The sequence below is a fragment of the Gadus macrocephalus genome, chromosome 16 (genome assembly GCF_031168955.1).
Source record: "Gadus macrocephalus chromosome 16, ASM3116895v1".
NCBI classification, from domain to species: Eukaryota; Metazoa; Chordata; class Actinopteri; order Gadiformes; family Gadidae; genus Gadus; species Gadus macrocephalus.
In genome coordinates this window covers 22,308,379-22,325,100 of record NC_082397.1, presented here as the reverse complement: position 1 = coordinate 22,325,100, position 16,722 = coordinate 22,308,379, and the positions used below count along the sequence as shown (strand labels likewise).

The 16,722-nt window shown below is 42.0% G+C and overlaps 1 protein-coding gene across 7 annotated transcripts in view; it reads right to left on the bottom strand.

The window, feature by feature from the left end:
• LOC132474275 (coiled-coil domain-containing protein 106-like) overlaps positions 1 to 15,722 on the bottom strand; it is a 35,380-nt gene extending 19,658 nt beyond the window's left edge. For 2 of the 7 annotated variants that reach the window (XM_060074869.1, XM_060074872.1), the window contains exons 1-3: positions 15,667 to 15,722; positions 14,364 to 14,644; positions 14,135 to 14,201 (exon numbers count right to left, since the gene is read on the bottom strand). In XM_060074869.1, coding sequence (XP_059930852.1) covers positions 14,135 to 14,201; positions 14,364 to 14,615 — 319 coding nt within the window. In that variant the 5' untranslated portion in view covers positions 14,616 to 14,644; positions 15,667 to 15,722. Of the gene's footprint in view, positions 1 to 5,847; positions 8,671 to 9,753; positions 9,882 to 9,993; positions 10,181 to 10,351; positions 10,719 to 10,803; positions 10,898 to 10,982; positions 11,120 to 11,528; positions 11,672 to 11,956; positions 12,107 to 12,390; positions 12,484 to 14,134; positions 14,202 to 14,363; positions 14,645 to 15,666 lie in introns of those variants that run through there. The other 5 variants (XM_060074868.1, XM_060074866.1, XM_060074867.1 and 2 more) reach the window with 5 other exon arrangements.
• Between the last annotated feature and the right edge of the window lie 1,000 nt (positions 15,723 to 16,722).

Here is a 16,722-nt window from a genome sequence, read left to right as displayed (position 1 = left end):
GGTATGTGGGCAGGACGTTTTTTGCAGGACCTGGCAACCCTGCGCTGTTGCCCGAGGTGGTGAAATGCTCCGGAACAGATCTGGATCCACTATGGCCAAAAGACTTGTATGCCCCCCCTCCCCACTTAAATAAATACTATGGCAGAATAAAGAATAAATTCATGCATTATCATTCCACTTGAACATGTGTTTTTACAGTATAGCGTGGTGGAGGGATGACGTATGTTGGCCAACCCGGAAGCGTCGCCCTGGGTTCCCTTGACAAAAAGCCAACGGGGTTTTCCATTGGATTTTGGATTATTGCAGAAAAAATACCCCCTCAAAAAACTGAAAATAAATAAATAAATAAAAATATCCTTGCTCCAAAGAACGAAATGTAAACCAATGCATTCTGAATGGGAGTGTTTCTCCGATTTTTCCATGCTACACAGAACGAAATGTAAACCCATGCAAATAAAGACTTCATGGTCATAATCATTTAAATATCATTAATCTCCTGAGGGTGGTATTCTATTTTTTTCAACGGGGCTGCATCCAGTCACTTGACCGTCATGGTTGCTATGGTGGTTGCTATCGACCGCCCCCTCATACTTACATGGCTCTAAAAACCACGCGGCAAAGGAGCTGCCGTAAATTGTGTTGTTTTTGTCGTAAACTAGGGTCTGATGGTTAAAAAATAGACAGATATTCCAAGGTATCCTTAAAAGGCAGCTTGGATGTTTTTATTTTCTGCAGTTTAGACTTCTTCTATAACCTATTTTTGAAAGCAAAACACCAAGCTCATTGATTTAACGAGGCAGGGTTATTTGAAACAAGTTATTCAATAAATATTTGTGAGAGGTCATTCCTTCTCCTGAGTTTGCTTCCTATTTATGTCTAGTGTACACCCCTACTGTCCACAAGCATCCCCCCCCCCCCCCTCCCCATATGGATTTAGAGAATTGTTGCCACGTCCCAGTGGAGGAGGTATCATATATGAAAGAGGGCATTCAATTATAGCCTACTACAATGATCAATTAGGAGGCTGAAGCCCTAAAGGAAGTGATGCAATAGGTGACTGAGTCGACAACATTTGAGTAAGCTCTACCTTGGGGTCTCTTATATATCAGGGGGTCTGAAAGGACGCATACGCTCCAACCTGTGGCTCCAGCCCTACAGGAAATGACTCAGCAAGTGCTCCATCTCTTTGCACCTCACCCAGCGGCTCACTTGCAAGATTTTGGCCTGAAGTTCTTCCCAGACCTACACCCTAGCCATCCAACATGCATATCTGAGAACGCGTTCTGGGCGCGCGCGCTGAAACGCCGGAACGTATGGCAAGCCGAGTGTGCCACAATTCGACTTCAATTAAACGCGTTCTGAAACGCCAGCACGCGTGCCCAGAACGCGTTTTGGTTTTCCAGAACGCGTTCCGGCGTTTCAGCGCGCGCGCCAAGAACGCATTCCGGCATTTCCGCGCGCGCGCTCAGAACGCATATTAGCATATTAACAGCACGCGTGCTGTTAATATGCTAATGCGCTCCTCCCCTCAATTTTCTCAGCCAATAGATTTGAGCCGTTTTCCCCTAATCATATGCTAGGGCAAACACACAGACAACATCAGTCGAGACCAGTGGGGTGTTCCACAAAGCCGGTTTTATCACATAACCGGGTAAGTTAACCCAGGGTTTGCTGTAACCCTAGGTTTTCCGTTCCAAAAGGATCACGGTATGTTAGTTGCTATAGCAAAATATGCTCTGAATCAAACCTGGTCGGACCAGGTTTTGCGCAGGTTAAGTTTGAAACATAACCCGGTTTTGGGTATTTCAACCGGCGTTCACCGCAGATTTCATGTGTTCACAATGGCATGCCCTTTTGATGAGTGAACTGCTGATATCAGAGCGCAAATTATACGTGCAATCCACCGGGAGCGATTGATAAGACCACGGCTCGACATCTTGGCATATTGGATGACTTTTTGCTGGAGTGGAGAGATATAGATTCTCGCGCAAATCTTTAATATATTTAAATAGCCTTGCATAGCCAACACTACCAATCGAGGACCTGGCCTCAGTTCACTCCAGACTATTTGCGTAGCCCTCCGTTTTTTTCAAATGGTAGTTTTATCTAGGCTATAATGCTGGAGATGCTGAGCACATCACAGTCGTTTCAGATGACCCATCCAAGATTTGTATCGGCCTCCTATCATACAAAGAGCAATATTGTCTGAGTACTATGCCGAGAGGCATTTACAACATAAAGTATAAAATAGTCCTAACGGACTTGCATCCACTGGAGAATGTTCGATCGTAGCCGGCGGCTTCATTACAAGCACTGATCCATCTTGATCTGTGAAGTTGATGAATTGTCACTTTTAGGTTTTCTACCCAGTTACCAAAAAAAGAAACATTTGGAATAGGCCTAGTATGCGCTGTGGCAAGCACACGGTTTGCATGTGTTACTTCGAAGGCAAAAAAAATCTAAAATACAAGAAAACACAAAAACCTACATTCAACCAGTGTGTATGGCCCATGACTCTCTGAGGTGGTAGGTACCTCCAGGTAGGCTACCCCCTCCATGCCAGGGCGCCCTGAATTTATGTTTATTAACAGCTCCTCCACCGGGGTCAAGACAATTTGAGGGCCAGATCCAGTCTGCCGACTGTCGGCCTTTTCACGATTGGCTTAAAAAAATGGCTTATTTAAATTTATACCAATACGATGGTGGGAAAAGCCAGTTTGTATGTTTTTTATACTTCATTTTTATACTTGATCCTCTGACCGCTTGGAAGCAATCGGAGTACATGTTGTTTTAGAAGAAAGGGGTTATGTGGTAGGATCTTTAAGAATGCTTAACTGGGATATTTATATATTCATGGCTCAAATATTAAGGATCATGCTTTTGACGTGTAACTAACGCATTTACGCGGTCAGCGATCCGCTGCCAGGCTTTGGTTCTCCGGGTTCCAGAGGTTTTAGCGTTCCCTTTTCTTGTGATAATGTCCTTCTCCTCGTCATAGCTCTCCAGGAGAACCTGGAGTTCCATTTCATTGAAATAAGCGGCCCGTTTCGCCATATCGATCAGGGTTTCCATGATCCATACATCACGTCTTTTTAAGTTTGGCGTGGACGCGCACAACCCTGTGTTAACCAACCCCGAGTTGATTGAACTAATGCATAACCGCTGCTGTGGAACCGAAAACTCTGGGTTGGTCGGCACAGGGTCAATCAACCTAGAGTTCAGCGTTAACTCAGTGTTTGTTAAACCTCCGTTCGTGGAACACCCCTCTGGCCCTCAAATTGTCTTGACCCCGGTGGAGGAGCTGTTAATAAACATAAATTCAGGGCGCCCTGGCATGGAGGGGGTAGCCTACCTGGAGGTACCTACCACCTCAGAGAGTCATGGGCCATACACACTGGTTGAATGTAGGTTTGGGCGCGCGCGCTGAAACGCCGGAACGCGTTCTGGAAAACCAAAACGCGTTCTGGGCACGCGTGCTGGCGTTTCAGAACGCGTTTAATTGAAGTCGAATTGTGGCACACTCGGCTTGCCATACGTTCCGGCGTTTCTGCGCGCGCGCTCAGAACGCATATTAGCATATTAACGGCACGCGTGCTGTTAATATGCTAATGCGCTCCTCCCCTCAATTTTATCAGCCAATAGATTTGAGCCGTTTTCACCTAATCATATGCTAGGGCAAACACACAGACAACATCAGTCGAGACCAGAGCTCTTCTTTCGCGAATCTTTTCTGTTGTGTCGTTCTTAAAGTCGAAAGATGTTAAGATGTTTCAAATTAGGTGGTTAATGTGGAGGTGGTGAACACTACAAGTACATACACTTTGACTATACACTATCTAAGCTACTTGACCGAACATTGTGTATGGTAAGTGCCGTGGCAACTATGATAACATAATTAAAAAATACTTTTATTCATAGCGTATCGTTTATTACATTTATTTATTACAGCATTACATGAGTCAGCTTATTCGTCTTCTGAGTACAATAAAAACAATAAAAGAGTTCAGAAGTTAGAGTTAAAATTCCATTAGAAGTAAATAAGTCCGTCTGAAGTATTAACATGCAGTTGCAGGTTTTAGCCTGTACGTGGTAGTAGCCTATAAGACGAGGTATAATTCACTTCATCAGTTGGAATGAGACAGATAGAAAAAACTATATATATATAATATAGGGAGGTGAGGAGATAGATACTACTACAACTGATACTATTGGTAACCAACTGGTAGGTATTGGTACCCAACAGACCAAGCCCTTTAGGAAGACTTCCATCCCGCTCCTGTCACATCACATAAATAGTTGGTGTATAGCCTATATAAATGTAGAAAATATTGCAGCCAAAATTGCCCCCAAAATATTCACAACATTTACCATTTAACCATCCCTTTTCACATTAAACTGGCCTCTACTCTTGATACATTTGTAACTCACCTACAAACTCACTCATAGCCTTTAATTTAGTGAAACGTTTTGGTCACCTTTTTCCTATTTCTTTTTCACAGTGTCTACACGTCAGGTCATGGTGAGGAATATATTAATCATATATTTATATTAGTTAGTTAGTATGTTATTACTATATTGTTATTAAGTGAACATCAGTCCATGTGTTACAAACAAACAGCAGAAATCAAATGCCGGGAGGAGGGAGAAGCCTGTCTGGGCAGGCTCTATACACTGCGGTCCCCGTCCAACCAGCACCTGCCGACAATCTCCTGATTAGGAGTGAGAGAAACACAGGCATACACACAGCAGGGGCCGGGTCAAAGACCCGCCTGGGTCATCACACCTGCAACTGAACACCTCCAAGAGAAATTGTGGTGGATTACAGGAGGACTAAATGACATATGCTACCAGTCTCCATTGAGAGGGGACAATGTGGAGGGGGTCACCACGTACAAATGCCAACACAGATGCACTCTAGAAAGAGCAGAGCCGGCTGTACTTGCTAAGGAGGCTGTGGTCCTTCATATGATTAGGTGAAAACGGCTCAAATCTATTGGCTGAGAAAATTGAGGGGAGGAGCGCATTAGCATATTAACAGCACGCGTGCTGTTAATATGCTAATATGCGTTCTGAGCGCGCGCGCAGAAATGCCGGAACGCGTTCTTGGCGCGCGCGCTGAAATGCCAGAACGCGTTCTGGGCGCGCGCGCTGAAACGCCGGAACGCGTTCTGGGCGCGCGCGCTGAAACGCCGGAACGCGTTCTGGAAAACCAAAACGCGTTCTGGGCACGCGTGCTGGCGTTTCAGAACGCGTTTAATTGAAGTCGAATTGTGGCACACTCGGCTTGCCATAGCCTGCTGCCGGCGCAAGGCACCACCGCCCGGCTGCCCGCTGCCGGGCGGTGGTGCTTCGCGGCGGTGGTGCCTCGCGCCGCGGCAACCGGCGGCAGGCAGCATGTCGCAGTTCATGTACTTCGATGTCGTTCTGCCATTGCATTCAAAATTCTGTAACTAGCCTGTTACTACGAACTAAGCAACTACCATACACGTATTAGCATTTAGCACTAGCTCAATCACGACTCCTTCAGAATTATTGTGGGTGGTTACGAACCAACCAAGTGGGCAGGGCCATGAATAATAGTTTGACAACGCTACGTCACAGTGTGACCTTATCCAGATTGGCTCATTTCTTCTGCCTTTTTCCTTTCATTGCCTATTGCATTCAGCAAATAAACTGCAGATTTCAGATTTACCACAGCTCAAAAACTTATTCAGACCTATGTTATTTGACAAACAGGAAAAATGTGATTGTAATGGCATGGGCTCTTTAAGTTAAAGGAAAATTGTTCCACCATTGTTATTTTTACTCTTTTTAAGTGTCAAATTATAATAAAACACATTTTCAATATTTCAGCTTCAGTTCAGATTTTATTGGAGAGGTCAACATGACTTCTAAATGAAGACACAATTCGGCACAATATATTTGAAATCATCCTGTGTGCCATATGTCATCAGCAAGTCAAACGGTTTATGGTACACAAGTTCATTTACACTGACAATCTTCCATTCCTCAACCTCTTTGAAACTGACTTTAAATGAATGAAAATGTTCATCAAAACAACATGTATGTAGAACTACACAGATCAAAAGTACTACATCATCTTGTACAATAATGGCTCTGATTTGACAATACTTAGGAAGATCAATGTCAACACTACTGCAAATAATCAACTTGGGGCGATATTCAGTGCCATGGACTTTTGCCCATTTAACATTCAAAACAGAAATTTCCACAGAAACATTCAAATACAATGCAATATTGTCACCCTCATTCACATCACACAGAGCAACCATTTTCCCAGGACCCTTTTTAATAGTGGTAGACGCCAAGCCAAACTTGTCGGCCGAGTCACTTTGATGTTTGATTGCTAGAGTCTTAGTTACATTTTTGAAGTAATAATTCTTAGACTCATAACGCATTGACCACATGTGAAGAACAGGCCCCAGAAGTCTTAAACAACGTGGATAATGAATTAGAAAAGGATGTTTGGGCAAAAGCCTTTTAGAGGGAACGTTTGAATAGCCTGTGATGTTCAGCTACGAAATGTTTTAAACAAATGGTCAAACCTTCTGTTAAAATAGGTGAAAACGCAATGTTGACTATTTGCACAAGTAGTAAAAGAAGCTGCCAGCACTTGTCACCTCTCTGCAAAACATCCCCAAATATAAGGGGCATATTTCTGACAAAACCCCATGTCTGGATAGCATTAAGCCCTAAATCATTTCCTTCTTCTAGTCTGACTCCAGGTGGCTTGTTCCTACTCTCTGTGTAGCCATAATTGAATGAGACTATCCAAGCTTGTAGTTCTCTGTGTGAAATGAAGTCAGACTTCAAATATTCGAATATTAGTTTCATCTCGTATTGGGCAACTCCTATATATCGTGCATTATGTCAACAGAAAAATTCTCTGATACACTGAAGAACTTAAGCTCATCAAGTAAACAATAACGCTTAACACCATACACATGAGTTAGTGTTGTGTTTGCCTTTATAGCTTCACAATGTTGCAGGTGTATATCTTTTGATCGTAAAGTCACACTGGGGTCATCCTCAAAAAAGACAGTATGAAACTTTTCCTTCTCAGTCAGGCAAAATCGACAGCAGTAACGGGCTGAAAATGATTCAACATATCCAAACAAGCAATGCAATCCAAGATTATCCCCCATTACTTGGAATATACTACCCCGTAAACGGCCATTAAAGCATTGAACTTCAATTCCCTCAGTCTCGAGTACTTTAAGCTCTGACACAAGTGGCTCTAATATTGCATTGAACCCATATGTTTTAATATCTTGGGTGTGGAAGAGAATGCATAGATATATGTTGTCCAAACATTGATTAAATTTAGACTGGAAATTTCTCAATGTAAAGTATATGCCTCCTATTTTATGAGAACCTCTCTTGGATCCCAAGGGATTACATGGTTCAAAGTCATCATAGAACTGTATTTTTAATGCATGACTCACTTGAAAAAAGTGGATGTGCCTTTATATATAACCCATCCTCCAAATCAACATAGAAGCCATCTGGGGAACTCCTGCCAGATTAGAGCATACTGCTCGTCTTTGGATTTTTGAAAATGGACAGTAATGTTTGTAGAATAGGAACATAAGAGAATTTGTCTGTGACGAGCACTTGGTCGTAAGTACCAGTTTTTTTCTTCCTCCTATTATCAAACCTGACTCCAAGTACTTTCTCTACAGGAGTAACAATTTCACATGTCTCTTTGAAATAGGACTTCTGTTTAGAGACTGTATAAAGGGAGGTAAATGGATTTTCAATTTCACTAAATGCTTTTGTAATTCCAGTATGCATTTCATTTTCTGGGGATAAGCATTTAACGCTGTTTCTTTCACCTGACTTTGAATCTGTTCTACAAGTTCTTCCAATGACGACACTACCACATCAACAGTATTTTGGCCTACTCCTGCTGACAGCAGTTGAGCTACAATAGCGCCACAAGCATCCTTGGTGTTTTTATTGGTCACTGAAAGATCAGCAGTTTTGACTGAGGAGGTAGCCACATCGCTAAAACACAAATCACTATCATCATCACAAGACATTGACACATTTCTGGCCTCAGAGGTCTGTCCCTCAGTGATACTTTGAACTGAACTTTGTCCACTGTGAACGCGATTTAAATGTTTTCTAAACCCTGAAAACGACCCAAACTCAAGAGAACAACCAGTCTGGCCACATTTAAGGGAGAGAATTTTCCCAGGCAATAAACCACGAACACTCTTCAAGTGTCTAACAAGAAGATTCACCCCACCAAAACATTCACTACATAGAATACACAACATATTGTCAGAGACCACCTGGCTCATAGATTAGTAGAGCTCAACAGCTAATTAAGTGGAGCAATCTTGCTCGGAGTTCAGCAACCCGAGGAGTCTCTCTAACCTTCCCTATGTCTATTTCAAAAATTGTGGTCTGAATGAAAGTGTACATTTTGTACAGCGCATTGTTATAGGATGTGCCAAAAACAAAGTGAGCTTTGAAAAGTTCATCAAATGCTCCAACAGCACTCACAGCCTGACACGCTATGGCTTGCTTGTCCAGTATGATGTAGTAGCCATGGATGCAACTTTTCTTGGTACCGGTGGCAAGAAGATAGGGCTGTCTTCTCTCTTCGATGGAATCAAGGTGCTGTTGTATGCTGGTTCCTGTCTGTCGATGACACACAAACAGAACAAAAAACATTTGTTCAATTTCGAGTCAATCTGGTTATTTTAATTGATTGATGAGCAAGCTAGCCTGAAAAGCATAGCATTGCTCATCATTGAGCCTCACAATCTGTGAAATAAATATAATATAAAAATCCAATATAACACTATTTTACATGTTTCAGTATATCTAATTGATTTAGTAAAGTCTAACAGTCTGTAATATGCAATGCATTTACATAACTCTCATCCTACATAATCTGTACAATGTACACTACCTTTCAAAAGTTTGGGGTCACCTGCTCATTTCAGCATTGAACTCCATTCTAACCAGCTTTATGAAATAATCAACTGGAATGCTCTGGAAGATTATTATGAGTGAATGAAATCAGCTGAATCCTTATGGGATGGCTTTGAGAGTTGTTGGCTTTGAATGTCTAGTTTAAGGTGACTTTAGAAATTGAATACCAAGTGTGCAATTTGGGTCATCATTACAGAAGTTGGCTGCTTCAAATGAAAAAAAAAGTAAACATTTCTAACACAAAGCTTAGGATTCATACTTCATACACCATAATTCATAGTTAGTCGAGAGTGCTTAACAGTAAAAGGGTAAACAAAGCATTATGGTTTATTTTAGGCTATTTAAAACAGCCAACTTTTGTTGTGTTCACACAGCATTTTGCACACTTCGAATTCTCTGAATCACTTTTAATAAATATTGGAAATAGTTTTCATTAAACACTAAAAATGTTCCCATACTTGTTGAGCTCATCTTGACGGATTTCCGTGCGCTCATAATGATCTTACAGCATTCAAGATCATTATTTCATGACAATGGCTACAATAGAGTTTAATGCTGAAATGAGCAGGTGACCCCAAACCTTTGAACGGTAGTGTAAATACATGATGTTGCATATAAAATATCCTAAATACCCTGCATCTGGGACCAGACCATGTAAAATAGTATATCAAGCTTCCAATTCCACCGATATTGAAGGCCTTACTGCATAACAAAATTGCATTGGATAAAATGTCTAATGCAATAGTTTTACAGCGGGATGTAACATTTATTCACTGTTGGGCTAACCTTCTGAAACACCACTAGAAGCTTCTCCGCTTGAGCCGCCGCCATCTTGCCAGGTCGCTTGCGACCCTGTGCTGAAGGTGGAAATAGATACAGGAGGAGGAGGATTCCAGACATGTCACTGTCCCATCCTAAAACACACACAGACACACACAAAATAATATGACCAATAGGCAGACTGGTCAAACCAAAGAATTAACTGTTACAGTTTAAAGATTGAACAATAAATGTATTAATCCTTACCCATATCTTCACGATCACTATTGACATGGTCAGATGATTCAGCAACATCAATGAGTTCTTGGAGCTCAGCTGTGCGGTGTAGTCCCTTACTTTGGGCGATGATTTTGTCTTTGAAGGCGGTGGGCCATCTCTCCTTAAATGTGTTGCTTGTGGCCTCTCCAAACAGCTCCACAAAGTCCTGTTCAATCTTGGATGGAAAAAGAGAGTTGTTTTTGAGACCATAAATCTATCAATGCTAACTCGATTCTCAAAATATGTGGGCAAACCTTAATTTAAAGTTTGGCCACTGTGAAATGTCTCTTGACATTACCCAACTCAAACCATAGATGCATGCATCCACCTGAAAATCATTACTTACTAGGCCTTTCACATCTTTAAAACGTGGGTATTCTGCCAGGACATCGCCACATCTTTCAGGATCTTCAACCCTATTCCTTCGATACCGAAAGGTACTCCTCATTTTCTGCTTGACTGTTTCTTCATCAACACTATGCTTCATCAGGGAGATTGCATTGACGCAGTCTTCATCAGAGTGTTGAGAGGTGCCTGCAACTTGTCTTTGTGCTGTTGGACCTCCATCAAATGTCTTGATAGAGATTGGTGATTTCCTGTGCGAGTTGTTTCTCTGGACTGTCTTTATTCGCCAACTGAGGTAACCCTGGCCGCTCTGGGAATCATAGTAATGTTCCTATCGGTGAAACAAAAGTTTAAAAGGCTGTTCATAGCTGCAAAAAGGTGAAGGGTCAACAAGTGAGTATCATGTATTGACGAGTTTGTGTGTTATGGGTGCACAAATGTCAAACAACTTACGTAGCCATGTTTGGTTTGGGGATCCCTCAGGTATGGAAAGAGCTCAATAATTCCCCGTGCATACATTTCTCTTATATGGCGTGGTGGCATTTTTCTGAGGAAAAAACATTCTGTCTTATTAATCACATACTTAGCATAGCCTAAGAAGAGATTCTGTGTTCAATACTCATGACACTCACCCATGCTTCTCCATCATTTCAGCTACTAGAATGTTCACCATTTTCCGCCGTGTGCTGTCTGACAACATTTTTGTTCTGTCATACTCCCTAATGACATTATCACCACCAGGTTTCTTGTGAAGTATTTCGTCAACCAACTAGGAATACAATAATAAGATGGAGAGCTCTTATTTTAGCCTGCAGCAGTCATTGCACATTACTACCACATACACATGAATTTGTTTAGCTTCAACGTCTTTTCAGCAAAACTCAAGACGGCAGGATGGAGGACTTGCTGATAAATGCTTATTTGTGAGCACATGACAGTAAACTTGAACTGAATGGATCCAGGAGGCTTTTGCGAATTAATTAAGAGTGTCTGCCGGTTGCCATCAGATTACCGTGTTGGGCAAATATAACTTTGCAGGGAGCAAGCAGAGTTGTGGATGAATTATCTTTCATTTGGGAACTTTCTCTAGTTATATTGGTGTTCTGAGACAAATGGCTCAATGGGCCAGGACACGGTTGAATAATTTGGAGCCAATGTGCCACAAAAAAGATACTTACAGCATGGGCATCGGACCTATTTGGTCTGGACCGTTTCCCCTGGGGACTTTCATCGCTTAGAATGACAGTAGAGTCAGTTTTAGAGTCCTCTTGACTTAGAGCTGGTGTCGAATGGCCAACAGCTGGTGCCTCAGAAACAAAACCTGCACAGCAATATTTTACGTAAAGTTTGAGAACCATTTTCATCCAAACAGGTAAAAGAGCACCTCCAAGGTCTCCTAAAAACAACCCAAAGAGAAAGAGAACCCTAGGACATACAGGTTGCGTCATCTGTTCTACCCATGTCCTATTTAGATGATTAACATTATTAATGCAGAGTATAATCCTGTGTCCCCACTGCCAATTATCAACATGGAAAAATAATTCAATAGCATCTCTATCAGCCTGAAAAAAACACAACAACATGACAGTGATTAGACAATACAAACCTTCAGAGACACCATCAATGGATAGCTCATAAACACCAGTATTTGCACCAATCACTTCTTCAAACACCTCATGGTCAACCTCAGTTTTGGAGTCATCAAAGAGCTTCGCATTAGGCAATTGGCTGAGGGAGATGCCAAACTTCTGGAATGCTATGGGGAACACAAACATAATGAGCACATTTTCTCCAAAGCATGAACCATTTAGGTCATTTAGGCAACAGCATTAGTTATGAGTTAGTTTGTTTCTATGCCTTTTGAAAAGATGTTAAAAGCTGTATATATTTGAATATTAATGTTAATAAACAGACAAACTTCAAATATGATTTTTGGGCAAAATAAACTGCAACACATAATGCATTAAGGAATACTGAATATCAGTTCATCAAGTTGATTTACAGACCAGACAAAATCATTTCAATTAAAGTTAGACTTACCACACTCAAGCAGTTCAATGAGCTTGGCTTCAGAAATGCTGATGAATTTCTGGATGCCTCTGAACTTGACTTTGACCAACATGATCCGTTTGCCTGGGAGGAGAGATTACAGACAAAACAAACGTAAGAAATACTACCAAACTTGAGTTCCAGTAAAGCACTAGATAAACATAATTCCATGCATAACCTTCTCTAGAGTGCAGAGATTGCAGAGGGCTATAACAAGGGTAGAAGAGTGGTCAGATAAATGGGGTTTCAAATTTTCTGTGGAAAAGACAAAGATAATGCTTTTTACTAGGAAGAAAATTGGGAGTGAGGTTAAGATAAATAATCTATAACTATCCCTTGAAAAGGGTTTAATGTTTTGATAATGCTGGATGTATTGTGTTTTAGGTTATCTTTGCCAATAAAATGTATTAAAATCTGATTACATAACATTGTATTGGCTGTCAATCATGATGGACAAGTTAAGTTGCAGCATGTCCACCATCTGCATTTGCATTAAGCCCAGTGCCGTGTTCCAATACCCGTACTTCCATGAGTATACTTAAAGGAAGTACACTATCTGCACTATCCGTACTCACTTGAGTACGGTAATTTTTCAGATGCGAGTGCTGTTCCAAATCGAGTACTCCGTGGTGCACTTACCGGAAATTACGATCACGACTGCCGCCGCGGCTCCTCCCCCGCAATAAACATCCCGCTTTGAACGGTGAACTCTTTACGCCTAGCAGCTATAAAAAGCTATAGAAACTATAAAAACTACAAAATGACTCTATTAATGCAGGCTATGTGGAAAATGCGCCGACTTTGGCTCAGCCTGGCTCCGCCTCCTCCGCTACGTAGCTAAGATGGCTGCCGTTGAGTACGGAGAGTGTCCTTCGATCTACACTTCACGATTAGCCCATTTTGAGTACGGCATCCGGGTCCTTGAAGTATACTTATTTTCGCCGGATCTGAATTGGAACGTACTGGGTACTCACATTTTGAGTACACAGTACGGACAGTACGGGTATTGGAACACGGCGCTGGCCACATTGTGCCTCTTATACTGTAAATGTTAGACCCAGTGAAAGGCTGGCATGAAATGTCTTGCATAATACTTAGTAATAATAATAACAATAATAATTGATCAGTTTTTTATAGCGCTTTTCCAAGTACTCAAAGACGCTTTACAAATAAGAAAGGAATACATAGAGACAGTACAGACAATCAAACAAAAGGAAATAAATAAACACCACCACAACAATAGGCAACACATTAAGAGAGCGGGAGAGAGTGGAAGATGGCGGAGGAAGATTTGTCAAATGTTGTAGGTGGTCCTGAAGAGATAGGTTTTAAGTTGACTTAAAAGGAGTTGACCTAGTAAGGAGGCCATAATATTTTTGACTCATGGCTGAAGTTACGTTTCTCCAGCTCTCCCCAGGTTGGCAAAGAATGCATCCCAAAGTGCATCAGATCGATGCGTTAAAAGATGGAATGTTCAATTTTTCTTCCGGGGGAGCATGCCCCTGGACCCCCCTAGAAGGATAATATCCTTCTCACCTTTTTCACCCCTGACCCGTTTTCATGCCTGATTAAGGTTTGAAAATGATAAACCAGTCTGACTCATGTTTTAACTGGTCATGATGTAGGTCATGATGCTTTTCAAAAGAGGACCAGGCTTTTTAGCGCAGGTAGAATCGAGTACATTCTCAGTTGATCCAGGTCGTTTACTTGCATAGATGCAATGTATGTTACTAACCTACAGCGGGCATGTCTCCACCAATATCCTCTTCAACCTTGATTGAAATGGTGTCTAGGGTCTGCTGCTTTCCACATAAAGAAGGAAACACACACAAGACATATTCTATTATTTGCACAGAATAGTTATCAATCCACACTAACGACACATTGAATCATATGGGTGTGGGCTGGAGGTGTAACAGAGGAAGCATCTCTTTTGGATGGTGAATGAGGAAATGATTTCAAACCTGCACACTCAGTTCCTCGTGGCGGACCAACCGCTCGGCGCACAGGCTTGTGGCCACGCTGTGGTCAACAGACAACGAGTTCAGGGCCTCCACTTCTGACGCGGTGAAGAAGGTGTCATGGCTGTCGAGCGCCAGTGGGCCTTCCCCTTGTCCGTGGACACTCAGGATCCTCAGCTCCTCCATGTGACTGGACATTTTGGAGGAGCCAGGGGCGTCCACATGCAGACTCTCTGAGGTGGCGCCGGGCTGCATGCTGCGATCTCCAAAGGCATCGCAGTCTTCTGCAAAGGGAGGAAAAAAAAGACAGAAAGTCATTGTTTTGATACACTAATTGCACAAAAGGAGGCAGTTTGAATTTGTACATGTGAAAGAAACTATTTTATGTATGTATGTAAGATTGACATGGAGGGTTTACAATGTGTACTGCAGACACAGATTCACAGTATTAGAGAGGGATGTCTCCTCCAGCCCCCTCCTCCCTAGACTCAAAGCTCAAGGGGGTGACCAGGTTGAGGACACTCAACGAACACCAGGAAAAATGATCTGAGCACAACATGACATGAGAGTGAAGCGCAATTATTATATTCTGACAATTGTCTTTCCCTTTAAGCTGATCAGCTAACATTTATATGTTTTGAATTTATGATGTTTAAAAGGATCCCCATTAGCTGTCACCAAAGTGGGATGAGCTAGTCTTCTTGGGGTCCACACATAAAGACACAAAACATAACAATACACATACACAAGATACAAATCATAATTCAGGTAACAATTATAATCTAAAAGGAGTAAATCATTATAAACATCATCAACAATCAATTATTCAGATAAAGATATTATATTCATGGGTATTACAATCATTATACACACATATTCTTTCATACAGTAGGCAAGTCCATTCCCTACTAGATGTTTGGGAATGATAATTCAGCTCATGTGGCATCTGTCTTGAAACCCTTCTGGACTCTTCACTGATTCCATCTTTGAAATGCAACTCCAAGTTTGACTCGTGTTTTAGCAGGGCTCTGGTCATGATGCTTTTCAAAAGAGGACTTTAAGCGCAGGTATAATCTAACATCCAAGACCATTCAAAGTGCAGGAAATGGGCACATTGTCGAACTATTAGGCTTGTTGTCAGGTGAGGTAGCCTGCTTCTGTTATAAATCAGTATTAATTGTTTGAATCATGGTGATTATTGTTATTGTATTATTATTCCTATAACTACAAATATAACAATTAATAGTCCCCCCTGAACACTCGGACCCTCCTGTTTTCCACCTATTACAACCGGGACTCCACTCACCATTTCCCAGTTGTTTAGTCCGTGGTTGGCAGATGTGGGCTCAAAAAGAGCAAAAAGAGCAGCTCACTCCTCATCCCCTTCATCCTCGTCCTCAGCGTCTCGTTTTCTTTCAGGCTCCGAGTTACTTGTAAACGAAGGGAAGCAGAGCCTTCCGAGAACAGTTGGCTTATTTCAGATACGGCCGCTTTCGCAAGTACCTCCATTATGGACGAAAGCTGTTCTTCCAAAGTTGAGCCGCTCAGCGACATGTTTATTAACATATTTTACTCGACCACTGGCGAGAGTTAACAGAAACTGAGATGAAACTGACCCTATGACGTCGATGTATCCCAGAGCGGATAGCTCCCAATGGCCTCTTCCGGTATATTACCGTAACTATTGAAAAAAAACACGGCAGCCAGTCTCAATTCAGGGGACGCATCCTTCGAAGGACGCGGTCTATGAAGATGGGGCCGGTGTGAGTATAAACAGAGAATGTCTAATATGAATATCTAATATTCGTAGACGGGCTCTGGTATAAACCACACGGCAAAGGAGCTGCCGTCAATTGTGTTGTTTTTGTCGTAAACTATGGTCCGATGGTTAAAAAATAGACAGATATTCCGAGGGCAGCTTGGATGTTTTTATTTTCTGCAGTTTAGACTTCTTCTATAACCTATTTTTTTAAAGCAAAACACCAAGCTCATTGATTTAACGAGGCAGGGTTATTTGAAATATAATATATATATCTATGGTCAGTGGCGGACTCAGACTGTTTGAAGGGCAGGGGCGGAAAAAAAAAAGGGCACATTCTGGACAACATGGGGCCCCACCAGCGGACACAGTGGCTTTTCTAACTTGATGGTGTTTTGTTCACCCAACAGAGCCTTAAAGGCAGCGCTGCCTGGAAGGTCCTATCGCCTAACCTTAGCAAGCGCTGCCTTGAAGGTCCCATTCGGGGCACTTGTTACATCTCCATGTAGCACTTAAAAGAATAGTTGTGCTCATTATTTAAACGGGGGGTCTGGGGTCTTCCCCGAGAATTTTTTTTCCTTCAAAGACACTGTTTCCCCTTAT